Source organism: Amblyomma americanum, chromosome 3 (assembly GCF_052857255.1).
Source record: "Amblyomma americanum isolate KBUSLIRL-KWMA chromosome 3, ASM5285725v1, whole genome shotgun sequence".
In the NCBI taxonomy this organism is placed as follows: domain Eukaryota; kingdom Metazoa; phylum Arthropoda; class Arachnida; order Ixodida; family Ixodidae; genus Amblyomma; species Amblyomma americanum.
The window spans coordinates 115,943,476-115,962,102 of NC_135499.1; the positions used below are offsets into that span (position 1 = coordinate 115,943,476).

Here is an 18,627-nt window from a genome sequence, read left to right on the forward strand (position 1 = left end):
GGTGCGAGCAACTGAGAGTGCTTCTCAGTAAACGGGGCTTCTTCGGGGTCGGGAGAGTACCCCAGCAAAAGGTCTCTCTCAAAAGGGGGCTCTGTGGTACCAAACCAACAGCTCGTTAGATACCCTTCGTATTACCCAGATCCCTGGCTGGGGAATACAGTTCGAAGAATGATGTCCACTCAAACGTGCAGACACTGACACTGGTGGGACCGCCTACGGCAGGGCGGTCCTGATGTTCTCTCGCAATTCGGTCGATGGAAAGGGAACAGGACACGGTCACGTTGTCGTCAACACAGCTTCCACGTGGCTGCGCACGTGGGTCCGGACTGCGCCCATGTGGCCCAGGAATGTGCGTGCGTGACACAGGAATGCGGGCCCATGTGGCACAGGAATGTCAGGCTGTTTCCCAACCGGGATTGAAAGACCTTGCACTTCGTCGTCTGATGACCGGAACGCGGAACCTCTCTCGAAGGCGCAGCTCTCGGGCAATATTCAACCCCATCGTGACTGATAAGGACACCATTCGATTCGTCGACCCGATGGAATGCTCGACCATGTGGGGACGCCATTGTCGTCGCTGCCTCTGCCATTCCTTCTGCAAACGCCAGTCTTTGCTGTCACATTTCTTTGGTTTTCTGGAAATACTGGTCGGGGAGTCCGCGTCTTTATTCATTTGGGCGGGAAGGCAGGCCAGGCATAACAGCACCCCCGCCACCAGACAATGCGTCGGGAAGATGAGCTGCTCCTACGCAGCTCGGCTGACAGAGCGTGCAAGAATGGTCTCTCGTTCTGTAGTTTCCAGAACTCTCCTCCTCTACAGGGGAAGTCCAGCTCAGTGATCTCTGCGAGGCGAGCCAAACGGGAAACAAACGCCAAGCCGCACAGGACAAAAGCAATTGCCGTTAGAAACCCATTCGTCCCGCCAGACCAAAACAAAGCAGATTACACTAGAGAAATCCCTCTATGTTGAACCTTAAATTAAACCAAAATTTTGCTCAACGAACACGATGCAAGGTTCAGGTGTTCGGACCTTTTTAAAACGTTGTCATACGTGACACTCAAGATAAAAGGAAAATTAAAACTGGTGTACAATCGGTCCGAAAGGTTGAAACGATCCCGGATGCCACCCGGGAAGGGAGGAATCCACCGAGAGGTCAGACGGAGGCTTTTAATTTTGCCCCAAGCTATTCTCTATTCCCAACTAGCACCGTTGACCATGCGGTCCTCCTTTCGTTCTCAGACACGACATAAATGTTCAAATCTTGCACAACAAACTGTGCAGAAACCATATACTGCACAACTTCATGCGGCAAAACCAAGTAGCATCCCTACGAGCTCTCGCGAGCTACCTAATGTACAATGGCCGAAATAGGCTTCGCTCGTGGTTCTTTGCGGACACTAGCACCTAGCATTCAGCGCAGGTAAAGTTTGCGTGCCAAACCACATAAAGAGCCTCACAATTCAAAGTCATCTCGAGGCGTCTACACGAGAGACTCCGCCTCATATGCCAAAGAATGACCTCATTATATTTCCGCTCGTCATCGGACACTCTCAATGCGCAGCTAAACCTACGCACAATTCACATAAAACTTATAAGCGTAAGTGATACCGTGAAAGAAAAGAAACAAAACCTAGATAATCTCGCTGTTAAGATTACATCTTCAAACAGATTGTTGCTACAGCGTTCGTTTGCGCTACGCCTCTGTCAACACCCTCCATAGACTTTCTTTTGTGTGACATGCGTCGAAAGCATGCGTGGTTCTTTGAAAACTGAACGCGGCAGGGCAAGGGCGCTGGACAGGGCCGCTTCCTCCTCTCTCTTCCTTGCATGTTGTGTCCCCCTCCGACTCGCGCGCGTTCTGTGGCGTCCGCACGCCCTTCTGCGTAGCACGCCGCATGCGTCACGTGTCCCAGGACAACTGCTCTGGTCCCACAATGGGACAGGTGGCTTTCACCTTGCATGCGCCTGATGAGTCAGCTGGGCTATTATGCGAACGCTTAGGCCCCGCGGCGATAACTGCCGTGTGTCACAGGAATGGCCAGTCCTAAAACTCACAGGCTTTCTGACCAGTACTTTTTTTCTGTACATAATTTCTTACATAATTTTTTTTACATAATTTGGCTGTCTTCGCGCGTAGCTGCCTTCGGGAAAATTCCACTGTTAATTTTTCCTTTCTGCCATAAGTTCTCGCGATGCCGCCACGTGTTAAGCTGTCGGCCCTCGCCTCAGCATCACAAGCTAACCTCTTCATTTTCAGAGGCTCATCGCGGGCGGTATCTTTATCGCGCAGCGACATTACTTGTGCTTTGCTCTCAGTACCCGGCTACGGTTCACCTGACGATCCGGTCACGGCTGTTTCCTCCGAGCACGGTAGCACAATTTTCGGCGGTCTGTCTCTAGCCGCTGTGACTTCGCTTTCGCTAAGCTTCTTTTTGTTGCGAGGCAGCGCTGAGCCGCATTTTGAGCTTACTATCGACCTGTCAGCGGGCGCTATTGGTTGGCCACCGCCCGCCGGAAACTCACAACAATTTGCCCGCATTAGAACGTCTGCAGCGCGCGCTTCGCTGTCCTGAATTCTGGATTTCGGAGCAGCGTCATTGCCATTCCGGGTTACAGCGACATCGCACTTTTCAACTCACGCTGCGCTCTGTCTTGGCCCTTCAATGCTCTTATCTGGTGGATCTCCGTGACGCTGTTCCCCGGAAAGCTGTCTTTCTGTGCGTCAGCACACTAGCTCACCGCAATCTTTCTGGCGCAGAATCTCTGCCTCATTTGCCATAGCGGCATCTTTCTCAGGGCTAGAACCGGCCCTGTCTCTGCTCTTCTGAGCAACAGTTGTGTCCCTCGCTGACCAAGCGGGGTTCTTGGGCTGGTCGCTGACACATTGAGGGGAGCGCTGCCCGTTGCCATCACTTTGACCTTTGGATTCGGTTTCTACGCGGATGTTGAAGAAGCGGCAGAGGGCTCTTTTCGCTATTTCGTAGTTGTTGGCGTCCTCGTCGAAAAGCCGCGTTAATACGGTACCGACGTCACAAGGGAGGATAGCCCCCATCATCATTGTCCATTCGCCCTGGTCTAGCTCCTATTCTTACAGATTTGCTCAAAATTTTTCAGATACGTTCTGAAGCTCTCGCCTCGCCGGAAAGTCCGCAAACGATCTCGAGCTCTACGCCACTGAACAAGACGCGTGAGCTCCTGCAGTTCTCGTCTGCGTTGTTCCTCTAGCTGGGCCGCTACATGCGCCCGTCGCTTACACCTGGCCTCCCATTCTCTATCTGCTTCCTCACGAAGCCTTCGCCTTTCTTGTTGCTCACGAAGATATTGCTGCTCTTGCTCCTCGCGGAGCCTTCGCCTTTCCTGTTGCTCAAGAAGATAATGCTCCTCTTTCTCTTGGCGAAGTGTTCCTCTTTCTTGCTTCTCTTATCCCTCGCGTAAATGTCCGGACCCCGTAGAATACCTGTTACGGGTCCAATTGGACTTATGTTTGGAAATGTGGCGGAGAGTTTGAAGTTTGCTTCACTTCCGCCACCGGTTGGCCGGTATTGCACTACCTCCGGGATCGGTTTTGTCTTTAGCGTGTCTTTGCTATCCTGTCTTTCTATCCCATCTTTCAACTATCCTACTATCTGCACGTGGTAGCGATTGTGGCTCAGCTTGAGCCAGTGAGCAGGCCTGTGCACTTTCCTTTTCTTTCTTCCTGGCAACAACAGACAGACTTATCCCTCGCTGAGCCTTCGTTCTTCTACCTTAGTTTTTCGCTCTAGAATTGTCCCCCACGCCTCGTCTGCCTCCTCGACTGTCACCTTCTCCGCCCGTATAACATCCATGATCGCTTCTCTCGTTTCAGTATGGTCTACTGAAATCTCCAATTCTTCTAGAATTTCAAGGAGGTCCTTTACCTTGAACTTCTCCATCGCGGATCACACCTCGTGCCGATAATCCCAGCTAAAACACAAGCTTCGCCTTGAAGCTTACAATACACAAAACTGCCGATGTTTCATTCCCAAGATAATCAAAATCCCACTGCTAACATCTGCCTGTGCTAGTGCGGTTTGGCGAAATGAATGGCAAACATCGGGCACTCACTCTGCCGAGATACAGCGGACGCCATCAGTCCCGTAGCTGCCGGGTCTGTTGCAGCCGGTGACCTGACGTGTCCATCTCTCGGTCTTCAGGAGCATAGCTGATCCAATCAATCACGTAGCTACCTGGGCCAATTGGAGCTGTTGACTGGACGTTGACATCTCTCTGTCTTCAGTGGCGCGCCCAGGCTTCGGATCCCACCGCTGCCACCAGTTGTTGGGATGGGATAGCGTGGTCGGGCCGGAGAAGGGACGAGGAGCATCGGAGACGTGGTTGCCAAGGAAAAAGCAAGGAAAAACTTTATACGGACTATTTACATATTGTACAGGTGAGAGCAACTGAGAGTGCCTCTCAGTAAAGAGAGCTTCTTCGCGGTCGGGGGTGTCTCCCAGCAAAAGGTCTCTCTCAAGAGGGGGCTCTGTGGTACAAGCCAGAAGCTCTTTAAATACCCTTCGTATTCACCAGATACCTGGCTGGGGAATATAGTTGGAAGAATGATGTCCAATAAAACGTGCAGACGATGACACTGGTGGGACCGCCTACAGTAGGGCGGTCCTGATGTTCTCTCGCAGTTCGGTCGATGGAAAGGGAACAGGACACGGTCACGTTGTCGTCAACACGGCTTCCGCGTGAGCGCGCACGTGGGTCCGGAATGCGTCCATGTGGCCCAGGAATGCGCATGAGTGACACAGGAATGCGGGCCCATGTGGCAAAAGAATGTCAGGCTGTCTCCCAGCAGGGGTTCAGGGGTTGAAAGACCTTGCACTTCGTCGTCTTATGACCGGAACGTGGAAACTCTCTCGAAGGCGCAGCTCTCCGTCAATTTTCAACCCCAGCTTGACTAATTAGGACAACGCTCAGTTAGTCGACCCGATGGAATGCTCGACTATGTGGGGACGCCATTATCGTCGCTGCCTCTGCCAATCCTTCCGCGAACGCCAGTCTTTGCACTCACATTTCTTTTGTTTTCTGTAAATCTTGGTCGGGGAGTCCGCGTCTTTATTCATTTGGACATGAAGGCACGCCAGGTACAACACCCTCAACAAACTCAGGAAGTCAGCTTCTCTGCATAGTGACGATTCATAGCATAGTGAAAACGCCTTCACCATGGCGGCCAAACCGGTTTTGCAGGCAGAAATAGTGTGCAACTTTAGAGACATCTACTGTCAGATTAATCCCCCCCCCCCCAATTTCCTGTATTCTGCTGCCATTTGTTGCTGTCGCGATTAAACCATTAAGCTCCCAAGCCATTGCTTTGCAGGTACTTGCAGGTACAGTCCACCCTCCCCTCTGCAGTGGCAAAGAAAAGGTGCAATGCAGCTGTATCAATGTTCTGCTCGTCAGTGCGTGCACAGCGTCAGGCATAGAGTCGAAGTCCTTATCCCCCCCCCCCCCCCCTAGGACGGTCTGCGTCGCAAAGGTAAATGTTTTTTGCCGTTCAGAAAAGCGTACTTCGGAGTTCTGCAAAGGGTCTATAACCAAGGCTTATTCAGATCAGCCGCGGCGTTATGAAATTCGGTCGACACCATTATCTGGAGGGCCTCCTTTGACGGGCATCTGCCGCTTCGTTCTTGAGTTGTGTCCGACCGACTAACTAAGCCGGGCTGGGTTAGTTATTGTCTTGTAACGGCATTATTGTTTTTATTTTCACACGTTCGCGAAACTGCAGCCATGACTTTTCGAACGGCCACCTTGCACTCATTATCCACAGTAAAAAGGGCCCCACAGTGCAGGAATGAAAATAAAATCGGCGATTACAAAACATGAGGTGCTAAATACAACCCCGAGGGTACAAGCAAAATCTGTAAACTCACTGTTTCCCCAATCAATTCTATCCGCATGCAAATCAAAAAGGTCTTAAAAGTGAGGCTAAACAGATTAATAATAATTGGTTGGCTTTGTTTATGGGGGTTTAACGTCTCAAAGTGACTCAGACTATGAGTCACGCCGTGGTGAAGGGCTCCGGAAATTTCGACCACCTGGGGTTCTTTACCGTGTACTGACATGGCACAGCATACGGGCCTCTAGCATTCCGCCTCCATTGAAATGCAACCGCAGCTGCCGGGATCGAATACGCGTCTTGTGGGTCAGCAGCCGAGCACCCCATTCAGTGAGCCACCGCGGCGGGTCTAATAATAATAAAGATTGCTACCCCCAGCCCATCCTGTTTGCAAAGTTTTTGAAATGGGTCCCCAGAAAAAATATAAAAAATAAATATTCGCGGACGTAAGTCCCCTCGGAAAGCGACATCTAGGGAAAAAAAACGTCAAGTGAAAATTGCCCGAAGAATGTATTTTCCGAGGACGCCTTTGACAAAAAAAAAATGCTCTCTTTATTGAGATCTTTCTTTGAGAATGAGATGTAAGCGTGAAGCATTTCGTAGTACCAGGTCACACCACGTTCCTGCAGTGCAGGTCATTCCAAGGAAAGCCACACGGCAAAGCACCCCCGGTGACTTCGCTGAAGCGCACGAACGATCCAGAGACGCATTTTCCCTATAGACCACACCCTTTACGCCACCACCATTCGTCTTTGTATGGTGTTTACTAGGAAGCGCAAAAAACGGACGAGGGACGGAGTAGGGGAAAAAAACACGTTCACGAGCGCTGTATCTGTTTGTTTGTCACTTCCATGCCGATGGGTGGAAAATAGCTAACTGCAAGTTTCACGTACAGTGTCGCCTCCACGCGGCCGCCTCCAGAACTGCCAGAGAGATGATACCCGTGGAGAGCGTTCGGCTTGGACCAAGGTATCCCGCTTCAATAGTGTTATTTCTGACGCGCAGCGCTTTTAGCGTGTTACTGCGTCTTGAGTGGCGTCTTTCACATAGCCACGGCAGTACGTTAACGTAACATCCCCGCGCGCCTGGAAAGCACACGCTTTGAGCAGAAAGCAAAAGTAATCGCATTTTCAGTCTACTGCAGTGCTTGAAGTGCGCGGTCAAAGGCAAGATGAAGTACGTTCCATCTAATTCTAAGCTCAAGAAGGAGAGGATAATAAAGTGACCAAGTCGTATGAGCATCCGCCTCGCATGCAGGATGTGCGGGGTTCGATCCCGAGTGCCACCGGGAATCCACCGGTGATACAATGGGTACAGGCTTTTCCCTTGCCGGGTGCTCGGCTTCTTTAGAGTGAAATGTTTCAGAAATGGGTCTTTAACCCAACCTTGAGAAAAAAGGGCCACAAATGGCTTCTACCGCACGAGGCAGATTGAGGGTTGCTTGACGCCGGAACTTATCTCTGATTCGGCAAGGCAACGGTTTGGTTACGCATGATGAAAATTTTAACCAGCGCATTGAAACGGGAACGAAACACACAAACGACTCCACTGCGCTGCATAGTTGTCCTGTTAGTCGTGTTCTTTCAATCGTCTTCGTTCAGCACAGTCAAAGTTCACATTGCAAAACCTGTGACCAAGACTGTGACAGTTTTCAGTGCGCATTTCTGCCCTCGGTGGCGGTGGTGGTGAAAAGCACTTATTCATCTATACAGATAGGTGCTCGGGGAGAGGCCCCTAGTGGGTCTCGCCCCGTACAATACAAGGCGGCTCCTCGGCGCTAAGAATTTCTTGCCAGACCCGCCGCCTCAGCCCTCAAAAGCATCGCAAGCTGTGTGGGGTTGAGTTCGCGGAATGCAGGCCGCAGCCCATTGTGAGAACTTCGTTGTCGGAATCGGGAGCGGGATCCATCGCATACCGTTCGTGCAAACGTAAACGAAGCGACGACGGCTGATAGAAGCCTTCTACGTCCGGCCGGCAGCAGTTTTAATTTCGAGTGCTCATAGGCGGCAGCGCGGCGTTCGCTGCGAGCATCACGGAGTCCTCGTTTCCGTTTCCGCCTCTTTACTTCTCTCTTCTCCTATTTCGTCATCAGAGAGTCCCGAGTCGGAATCGCAGCGGCGGGAAAAAGTTTTTCAACTTCGAATCCAAATCTCTTATCAATAAATGCACATTTCGCTTCCGCGGACAAGCGGCAATAAAGCCACGAACTATGGGATTTTACTAACAAAACATTTTTGATAGCGTTGTCCTCGGTGTAAGCGGGTGTAGGAAAATATATTTCCGGAAGATACGTCCCCGGAAGAAACGTTCCGGTAACAAAAGTCTCTCGAAGCGCAAAAATTACCAAGTGAAAAATTATTTACAACGCCGTAATCCCCCGGGAAGCCACATTCATACCGCAATCGGAGGGACAAGGGATAATCGCCCGATGAAGGCCGCCTTCAATGCTCTCTCGCCGCCTTCCGTCCCGTCACAGGTGCGGCATGATCCTGCATCCTCGTCGCTGACAACATAAAAACATCCCACTTTACATTCATTAAGAGTGCTTTTGTGTATTCAGCAAACTGCGTCCAATGAAACACGTGTTCTGTGGCACTTTTGACGCAGTTTTTTTTTTGAGAGCCTAACCCACTTAGGAAAGGCTTACGGCTATACTGCCATTAAAAGCAATGAAAATAGAATTAAATATTCATAACTAACAAGCATTATCTCGAAATAGAGAGCAAATAATTCTTACGCCACACGAAAAAACCCCTCGACGAAACGCTTCCTATAGGAAAAAGCTGCGAAAAAACCTAATCTTTTTTTTTTCGCCAAGGCAGTGCCAATAGGACCCACAACCCAGCAAGATACCATGCCCAGAAATTCTGGACAAACGGATTTCTGAGCGGGAAATCGTTTATGGTTACAATTCTTTCATATAAGATTTCACTCTAGCAGTCAGTATATCCGCAGATCACCCGACGGCAGTCCTGCATTTTTTTTTCTTTTCACGTTTTTGCTTTCGGCGAAACCGTTCCCCATTGATTTTCTATGGCAGACTTAACTGTTCGATGCGATCGCTGGAAACATTTTAAAAGAAAGATTTTGCTACATATAAGAATAATGGACCCTCGCCTTCAATATTTCTTTAACAGTGTCTTACAATTTGCCAATTTTCAAAGCTTTTGCCCGTGAAAGCTGGACTTGACATTTCGCGACATGGTTGCGAGTTTTGCTCTAATATTAGAGAAACATTCGTATTTGAGAATGTGCACTTTTCTTCGAATTCACGATGTCCACTTGAATTTGGTTCTATTACACGCAGGTACCCAGGTTTAGCACTCGAAGAAGTCTCATATCCCTGTTACAATGGCATCGTAAAGCTTATTTATTGTAAATTGGAGAGAGCTGGTAAAGGGAGCATTATCACAAAGGAGCAGTGTCTTTGCTACACGTCGCAGAGCCGACTTTTTTCTCCTGCCACCAGGGAGCCACCACTTTCGGTTTTGTACGTTTGCGACCAAATTCTTAAGGGCAGATATTAGTCTTATTATTGTGGTAATTATTCTCGCACACAAAATATATTTTTGGTAAACTTAGGCGGCAGATCGGCAGCACAAACTATATAATGACGTTCTCTTAATAAGCGTAACCGTGTCCCCAACTGCCCCAGCCACTATGGGCCGCTGCGTTTATTTTTTAATCAGGTGCACTATTCTGCAGCGTCTTCGGTGGCATCGTGCCAAATTTCATCTTTTCTGACCGTCCACATGCGTAGTCAGTAAGATTGTTCTGGTTTCTAATTGGGAGAATGTTGCGCCTGTGCATAAATGGCACATGACGGAGGCGAACGAGGTGGCTCTGTAGAGAGCTGTCACGAAAGCAAAATGACTCGGCGACTTATTGTAGCCGCCACCAAATTCCTATTTATTGTAAGGGATCACATTTTAAAATATACTGGACGTTTATTGATGTTCACCGTGAGGAATACTGTGTTGCTCACTGGCAACAGGAGTGCTCCTTTAGCTAGCTGAGAGAGATCGTTGTGCTGCCTTCGTAAAAAGCTTCCCTTAGCAAAAGGTCCTCTGTCTTTCCCCTGTGACACCTCGCGCAACTCCATTCATATGAAGAAACATTATCTTAAAGGACCTAAACTTGACAGGGGTACCACATTTGATCAGTAATGGGGGCACGTTATTTTTTGGCGTGTTCAAGGCGTCTTACTCTGCTTACCACTGCACACTTAACATTTACGTTTTCCCTGGCTGCTCCTGCGTTTGATTTATAGACACCTGAACAACAATTCGAAGAGAGAAATGATAGACACAGTTAAAAGTACGGCGCTCAAGTTAACAAGTGCAGTTACAAAAGGGCTGATACTGCTTCGACTGCTTTAATTGGTTAATGATCTTTCTAAAGTACGATCTACTTTCGAGCCTTTCAGATATGCTGATGATACACACGTATTATAGACATTCGGATTACGCAAAACAGGCCGCCAACCTACAGTGTGGTTCTGTGCAAATAGTGGAATGGTTTCCAAACAGTTCGATAGTTGTGAAATGCAGGACAACACGCTTAGTATGCTTGCTTTCATAATTCCCCGAAGCCCTTATCTATGCACCATTCCACTTACATCACTTATGATACACACGTCAGATTGTGTCACCAGCATTTACTCTCCTATTCTGTATACCTGAACAGTAAAATACGGAATTTTCTTTGACTCTGATACGTCTGGGACCACAACACGTTTTTTGTCAACCTGTATGCAACTTGTAAAGATTATGTGTTTGCTTTACTCAAATTCGCTTATTTATTAAAGGTTAGAAAGCAGATAGTGGACGTCTTATCCTGCATATTGTTCACATTTCTGGCGTAGCAAGATTAACTGCATACTGCACTAAAATCTGTCTTACGTGGCGCTTGTGCAGGAAAAAAATGCGATTGTATTCTTACACTTATAAATGCCTGGTTTTGACATATTATTCACCCACGGAAGCAGTCTAGGTTATATCTCTGTCTGGACGAAACAGTTCTGTGTTTCATGTACCAGTGCTCGCGAGCTCCGTGCGTGTGATTGTTTTATTTTGCCAAGAGTGTGGAACGCACTTGGGCGTATGCTTTCTCCTATTTTTTCAAATAGTTGCTGGAACATTTCCTGTTAACAGCCGGAAAGCCACTGAAGTCGTCTTTGTGAGCTGTTAAGTTGACTGAGCTCTTTTAGTTTCATGCATGTGGCTTAATACCAACATACTAGTACTTTTTTATATGCCCGACTTGATGCCTATTGCCAGCCGCTGCACCACAGGCGTTTTAGTGGTTTAGAGAGGCTCGGAAATTCATCAAGATAGGGTGACAATAAACACTCATATTTCTAGTGAAATGATGTCCCGGCATATCATCGCAGTAAAGTGAAATGTATCATGGGGTCTATGAAAATCCTTCTTTTCTCTTTTCGAATTCTCGTAGGCCTCATGATGGCGGCGAGTACGCCCATCGAGTCATCGCGCATCGCCCCGTACATCAACGTCAGTGCAACGCCGCCCCCACCGCCGCCGCAGCCGCCGCGGCTACCGTCGGAGCGGCTTTTCCTGCCGCCGCACTCCGCCGCCGCCGCCGTCACTAGCGGCGCGGCAAGCGGCGGCGCGGGTGGCGGGACGGCAGCCGCTGCTGCCGCTGCCGCCGCAGCCGCGGCCACTTTCCTGCCGTACGCCGCCGATCCGACGGGACTACTGGCAGCCGCGCACCACTACTCGGCCGTAGCCGCTGCGGCCGCTGCTGCCGTCGCGTCGGGTCACGCGCCACCGCCCGTGCCGCCACCGCCGCCGGCGTCGGCCGCTGCGGCTGCGAGCCTGCTCTTCTACCCGACGCACGTTCCGTTCGCCACGGCTGGCAGCCTGACGACGGCGCTGATGGCGGCCGAGAGGCTCACTACCAAGAACTCGAGCATTGCCGACCTGCGGCTCAAGGCCCAGAAGCACGCGGCTGCGTTGGGTCTGTGACGCAGGCTGGCGCCGCCACCGCTGCCGTTGGACCTGCTCCACTGCCGCCACCGGAGGCGCAAGCCGTGAAAAAACCACCCGCTCATTCGAGCGCTGACGACGACCGCCTTGGAGCGGCTATGAAGGACGTTTGGAGCCGGACTCGTTCAGTGTCGTGCTAAATGAACTGAACCGTAGGCTCATTGACTAGCGCAGTCTGACTGCACTTTCGAACTGCTGAAAAGAAACATGAATGTGTGCTTGTTGGTGACTTTTCAGCGCGAGGTTAGCATTGTTGTGGTTCCGAGCAGAAGACCTCACAATCCTCAATCTGATGTCCGATGTCCATGTGCTGCTGCTACTGTTCTCTGATATCCAGGAAATTTCTTGTGGCGCGTTTCAAAGACTCAAGAGTATAGTCGCGAAGACGGCTGAGTATAACTGTGATGCACTTCAGTCGCTGTATTCATGGTGAACTGAAGACTGTGGCGGTTGCGTCGATGCGGACACAATACTGTATACACAATACCAGAACCACCTGTGCTCAAGTCTTTGCCTCTAGCATTGCGACCTGAGTGGCGTCAGATCTAGAATTTTTAGATAATCGGGCAGTACAACTATAATGGCTGGCATAGTAACCACGATCCAGTAAACAGAGAACGAAATACTTTCCAGTTAAGAACAAAATAACTTCCTGTTAAGTACTGTCGCTGAATTCCAGTTGAACTCATGGTAATATAGGTAAATACTGCCGCCCATGGTCTGTACTAAACATGACGGAAATCCGTACTGAATTTGAGCACTTCCATGCATTCTGCTTGAACTTCCTAAAGTTTCTGCTCTCTTTAAGAAGGCGTAGAGTGACGGAATAAATTCCAGCCTACGATCTGCGGAGACGAAGAAACATTTCAGGCACGCTGGCACAGGCCGATTCTTTACTTTTTCTGCGCAACGTGTTAATGAGAAAGTTGTGAAACAAAAAATGAGGTGTTCCTTATTGAATCGATAAAATGACTCGACACCTCTTGAACTGGCCTGCGTGCGGCTGTAAACGCTAACATCCAAACGTTTTTATTAAGAGATTGCGAACTACGGCCTCATTAGTTGCCGCGCAATAGTGTCATTAGTTAACAAAACTAGGTCTTGCGAAACGTTGCTTAGCTCACAGATTGTGCGCACAAAGCTGTAGTGAGTGAGCTTGTGTGCCGGCGTTTTTTCTGGCCATAGTGTATAGCTTCATCAGTACTAGCGATAATTGGTTTTGATGCACAGTGTAGAAAGGATATGAAGAAATACCCGAGAGAACACAAAAACAATACGTAAAGAACGTCCTGCCACTATTTTACGCAAATGTGAATGCTAGTCTCACGAGAGAGAACGACTTCTGGAAGTGGCGTTTTTCAGCTGGGCGTGTTGACCTACAGAGAAGCTGTGCTGGCTACCGTGACGTTGTTCAGCTGGGCGTATTTATCTACAGTGAAGCTGTGCCGGTTATTGTGACATTCTTCAGCTGGACGTGTTCAGGTACAAAAAACTGTGCCAGTTACTGTGACATTCTTCAGCTGCACGTGTTCACCTAAAAGGAAGCTGTGCCAGTTACTGCAACTTCTTTATTCGTTAGAGCATGCTCAAACTTGCAGCTTTCTCTCTTTACGGGTTCTCGGAAAGGCCTGTGTACTGAAGCAAAATGTGCAAAAAAACAACAACAGTGCCATCTGATACGTATATACGTTTATGCAAGCTTGTTTGTTTTAATAATGATTTCACCACTTCACATAGTTCCTATAATGTAGAGCGAATTATGTACAGTCTCATTGTTGTAAACGGCGACTTATGACACCAAGCTTGAGCCGCCCAAATCGAAAGAAGAAAATAAAGCCTATAGCATAGCATAGCATTTTAGAGTGCATGGAAATCTTCTGTGCGAACAAGCACCATCGTGTCACACATCCCGCGTGCAGCAATTGCCGGCACCATATAACGACGAATTCTGTTCCAGTAGAAACGTTTTGGACTCGCGAAGATCACAGGAACATGGACATCAGTGACGCATGGTCCATATCAAGTTCACGAACACGCTTGCGCCCTATATTTCAGCCGCCACGTTGACGGCCAAAAAGGCACGTTTTGGGGCCAGTTGATTGCTCATTGTGCAAGGAACCGCGCTAAACTGTACCCCTGTCAAGCGCTAAAAATAAAGTGCATTTATGAAGAGTGCATTCCAGCCCTTCGAGTGCACTTCACGCTATGAGGTTCTAAACCGGGCAGCAGAGTGTGCTTGCCGATACGAAAATGGCCGGCTAAAAACAAAATTTTGCGAAATGGCGACCTCTAAGCGTAACCTTCCTAATTATGCTCGTTATAGAGGAGTAGAACACAAAAATATACATAACCTAATTTCAGGCTACGACCGCATTAAATGTATTTCATGATAATACATGACGTTCAACAATGGAAGATTAACTGAGTAATCATTTTTAAGATAATTGACTAGAAAACAGAAGAAAAAACCAACCGCAGGCCGCCGGTGATACCTGAACCCTCGGCCTCCGAATTTCGCGTCCGATGCTCTACCAACTGAGCTACGGAGACGGCTGTCCAATCTTCTGCTTTCGGGGTATTTATGTGCAGTATAACAGAACAATGAGAGTGTTCACCAGCGCCACCCTCGTCCGTAGCGGCGGATGTATGACGTAGTACGTCTTGTGTTACAGCGATGCACATCCAGAATCCGGACAACAAAAACGTGGTGAACTACAGCGCGTTTCAGTAAGGAGTTGTTCTAGTGGTCGCTATCATAAAACCATTGCACAAATAAAAATACATATAACATTCAAAATCAACTTGTAAGGTCATTTATATATGAAATTTTATGTCCAAAAAATCACTGCCATTGAGGCTGCGTACTGGGTCCTCAAAGTGTGTTCTGTGAATGCACTCTGACCTGAGTGCGCTCTTCGGCGAGTGCACTTATGTTACGCGTTTAGCTATGCTAAAGTTCACTTATAGCTAGTGGATCTTTTCGTATGTGAGCTTTATTTTGCGCGTTTGAAATAGGTATTAATTTACTGCGATTACCAGCAGAGCGAAGGCCAATATTTTTATATATGTGTGTTTTTTAAATGTTTGGCTTGTACATTTTTTTATTTCACAAAGGTCTAAATCTTCTACGGGGCACATAAATGCATACATACACGCATACTTGTACGTAAGTATGATCTTTACCAGGCTGCTCCTACGCTTCGCATGCTATGGCGGCTTTTTATTGTACTGGACAGGATAGCGATGGCGCAGGTCCACGTATCGAAGGTTATCCCCAAAACCGACGAGGGCCGTCGACCGCAGTGCCATTGCCCCGGCACTTGGTTACTTTTGATTACGACTGTATACACACGTACGCACGTAGTATACATACTTATACCCGCCGTCGTAAGTTTACGAAACGCGTTTCTCGGAGAAGTTTAACTTTCTGGCATCCAGGTGGAGTTGCGTGATAATTAGTGGCGCAGTGACACTGAATTAGGCTGCATAAAACATCGGGAATTGAAAACATTTTTTTGTAATATCGCTTCCCACAACTTTTTCACTGCGGGTGTACGTGTGTACATACGTGAGCATCAAAAGTTTCCCAGTGACATACTCGTCGGCTTCTGTGGCCGCGCACAACTACGGGCAACCGGGATACCTCGCCACCAGCCGCGGAGCGTCGCGCGGCCGAAAATCGAGGCTGTGGAGAAAGAGAGCCCCCGGCCGGTTCATTACGCCGGACGCGGGCTCTGTTCCGCCCAGTGACTCCGCGCGGCGCGCCTGTGTGCGCAGACAATTACGAGGGCGCCTCCGCACACCCCCGTATTATGGCAGAGCACACGCTCCTACCGAAAACGAGGAGGAGCTGCCGTGGCGCGTCGAGTAACTTTGTATCCCCTTACATTTAACTCCCTTCTTCCCTCCTCCCTCGCACTTTATTCCCCTCGTGACCCTCACACGCCGCTGCCACCCCCAAAAAGCGCGTTGTTTTTCTCCCGTTTCGTCGTTACTCAAAACGCGCTAGCACTAACGTGGCGGCAGCAGAGAAGCACCGACACGTGTAGAGCAGCAGCGGCGTCCCCTTCCGCTCCTCCTCGCCCGGAGTGAAACAAGAGGAAGCTGATTGGAAGACAAACACGGCGCGGACTCGGCGCGCCCCCTAGGTGGAGACGAACGCCCGGCGAAGGAGAACAAACACGCGGCACTGCAGGGCAAGGCCCTAAAGAGGTGCGCCGCTGCAAATGACGCGCCGGGCCAGTGATCCTCCCTCAGGGCAGCAGAAGCAGAAGTCGGTATAACTGCGCCCGCTCGCTTCTTTTCTGTGTTGTGCTCTTTCTGCTGCTGCTGGGATCCCCCAGGCCGCATCTTCTTTCGAGCCTAAACGCGCTTACGCTGGCCGCACAAAGCGGTGCGCTGTGCCGACGAGGATCTCGAAGATTGACACTAAAGTTGGAGAACGCGGTTACGTTTAACGGATTGTATCGGCACTCGCGGATTGGGCAGCGTGTTCATGGTCGCTAAACTTTCTTGTTATGCGAACTGATAACTGGGAGAAGCCTGAATAATCTGGCATCGGCAATTTTTTTAAATCTTTATCCTTTATGTTGGAAGCTCTTCGCAATGGAAGAAATGTATTAGTTCGCTGTGCTATTCTTAAATCGTTTCGAAAACGATGTTTGGACACTTGCAGTACTTGAGAGCAATGGTCTGTTTCTGTACGTCTTTCTGCTCAGTTCTGTATGAGATCTATATGAGTTGAAAGCATTGCTTGAGAGTATTCCGCCGTCCCAGGGCAACAGCATACCTAATTAGTCCCTGCGACGATACGTCCTGCAACGATAAGCTGTTCCTGCAACGATAAGCTGCTGGGTGTGCCGTAGGCTTGAAGCATCGCAAGTCCCTGAACGAAAGGCACTCCAAAAGCGACGATCCCCGCTCACAGCTTCGAACCAGCGAAGAAGCGTGCCTTCTACCAGACACAGTAAACGATGCCTCCAAAGCATTAGGCGCCCCTTGCGAAAAACACTGGGACAGCGTGCACGCAATCCGACCATGCCACTTATAGCGAAGCCGTTTTTTGTAAACATCGAGGCACTTCTCTGCCCTCGACCGGGACGACTGCCAGCGGCGTCGGCTGCAGGAGCTCGAGCGGAGGATATGGCAGGGTGCGGGCGTTTACACTAATTGCTTTACCGGTAATTGGGTCCGTGTTTGTCAACAAATAGCGGCACTCCGTTTGCCCAATCACTTTGGTCAGCGCGCCCGAGCGCCGGCCAGTGGCGGTGCCTCATCAGGCTGATTCAATTACGACCGCCCGGATTTGTAATTTAAATGACGCGCGCGCTGGAGGCACACCCCTCCTTGTTCGGGCCGGTGGCTCGGAGGCCCACGCTGCCAGCAGCAAGCGAGCCGCGGCCGGGAGCTTTTCTTTTGTTTTGTTTTATATATGCAGGTATACGCTTATATATGTGTTGTTAACCAGGGGCATGGTGGTCCGCGTGAGGAGGGGGCGTGGCAATGAAGGCTCGGATCCGTTTTCATAGTTTTCTTTTTCTTTTGCTTGTTATCGCTGGGGTTCGCGCATTTCAGCGCTATGCCCGGTTTCATAAGCGTGCGAGTGTTAGTTTTGAGCAGGTAAGCATGTTTTGGTTTCGAACTTTGTTTGGACTCAAAACCAAGCGCGGACTGAGAGAATGAAACTCCGTGATTGGCCTCAATGTTAAGACTACTTGCAGGTCCGTGACCCGTATGGTCTTCGTGCCGACGCTGTTGAAGCTTGCTGTGCGCCCCTGCACAAACTATTGTCCAAACAAATGTTTCGCTTGTCCATCGTGTACTTCTTGTTTCTAGTGTAGTGGTACTAGCAGGAGTGCGTTGCGGGAGCAGCAGTAGTAATAGTAGGACTTGTTTGTTTAACCGTAGTTGTAAAATGGTAAGGTTCAGAGCGAAAAGCCAGCAACAGCCAACAAGGAAACAGTCGTGACCCAGAGAAAAGCACACGACACAACGCTCATTGTGTTTTTTTTTCTTGTTGGCTGTTCGTGCCTTTTCGTTAGGCACGAACGAGCTAAGAAACGAATTCTTCTGTTAAGTTCAGAAATAGAAATAAATAAACGTGAATTAGTGAACAAATTCGAGTTAATGGTGTCCTATAGCGGTCACGAAGAGGAAAAAAATAATCTTGTCCAAGATCAATGCCCGGAGCTGATAAGGTCGATGGCCTCCTTTGTAGACAGAGTAGACTCCAAGGGAAGGAATACGTATCGGTGATTTTTTATGTAATCGACGCCACGCTGCGGCGACGCCGGGAACTAGTCCAAGGAGGTTCGGAGCTCGCGAAATGGTGTTTTTTGCTGCGTTGCCTGGGTGGTTCGCCGGTCTAGTCAGATGCTGTCGTCAGTGTTTTCTTGCTTTGTAGAAATTTCTTAAAATTTTTATTAGATCGATGTTTGCACGCTAACGAGACAGAAGAGCCGCTAAGCCTCACTGCACCAGTTTTCACCGCCAACAATAGATGCATAGCATGCAAGCAGTATGTTTTACACGATGTAGTGGAGTGCTTGCAGGACCATGAAAGCTGAGGTCTTATTAGGCACTTAGCATATAGTTCTAAAGAGATGGCTTGCCTGGTCTAGAAGGGCCTATATAAATACGCGGCGTTCTTTGTTATAAACCATCGCTGAGCACACTGACTCACGAGCACATTTCAAGCGAGAAAAGATTTGTGCTCGATTGTCTCTGTAACTGCGGGCCTCATTACAGCATGCTTA

The 18,627-nt window shown here is 49.2% G+C and overlaps 1 protein-coding gene across 1 annotated transcript in view; it reads left to right on the forward strand.

Annotated features, from left to right (window-relative positions):
* The window catches only part of LOC144123248 (uncharacterized), a 65,442-nt gene extending 51,719 nt beyond the window's left edge, over positions 1-13,723 (forward strand). Inside the window, exon 6 of the mRNA XM_077656108.1 lies at positions 11,319-13,723. Within this exon, the coding sequence (XP_077512234.1) occupies positions 11,319-11,851 (533 nt within the window). The 3' untranslated portion in view covers positions 11,852-13,723. The remainder of the gene's footprint in view (positions 1-11,318) is intronic.
* The last annotated feature ends 4,904 nt before the right edge of the window (positions 13,724-18,627 follow it).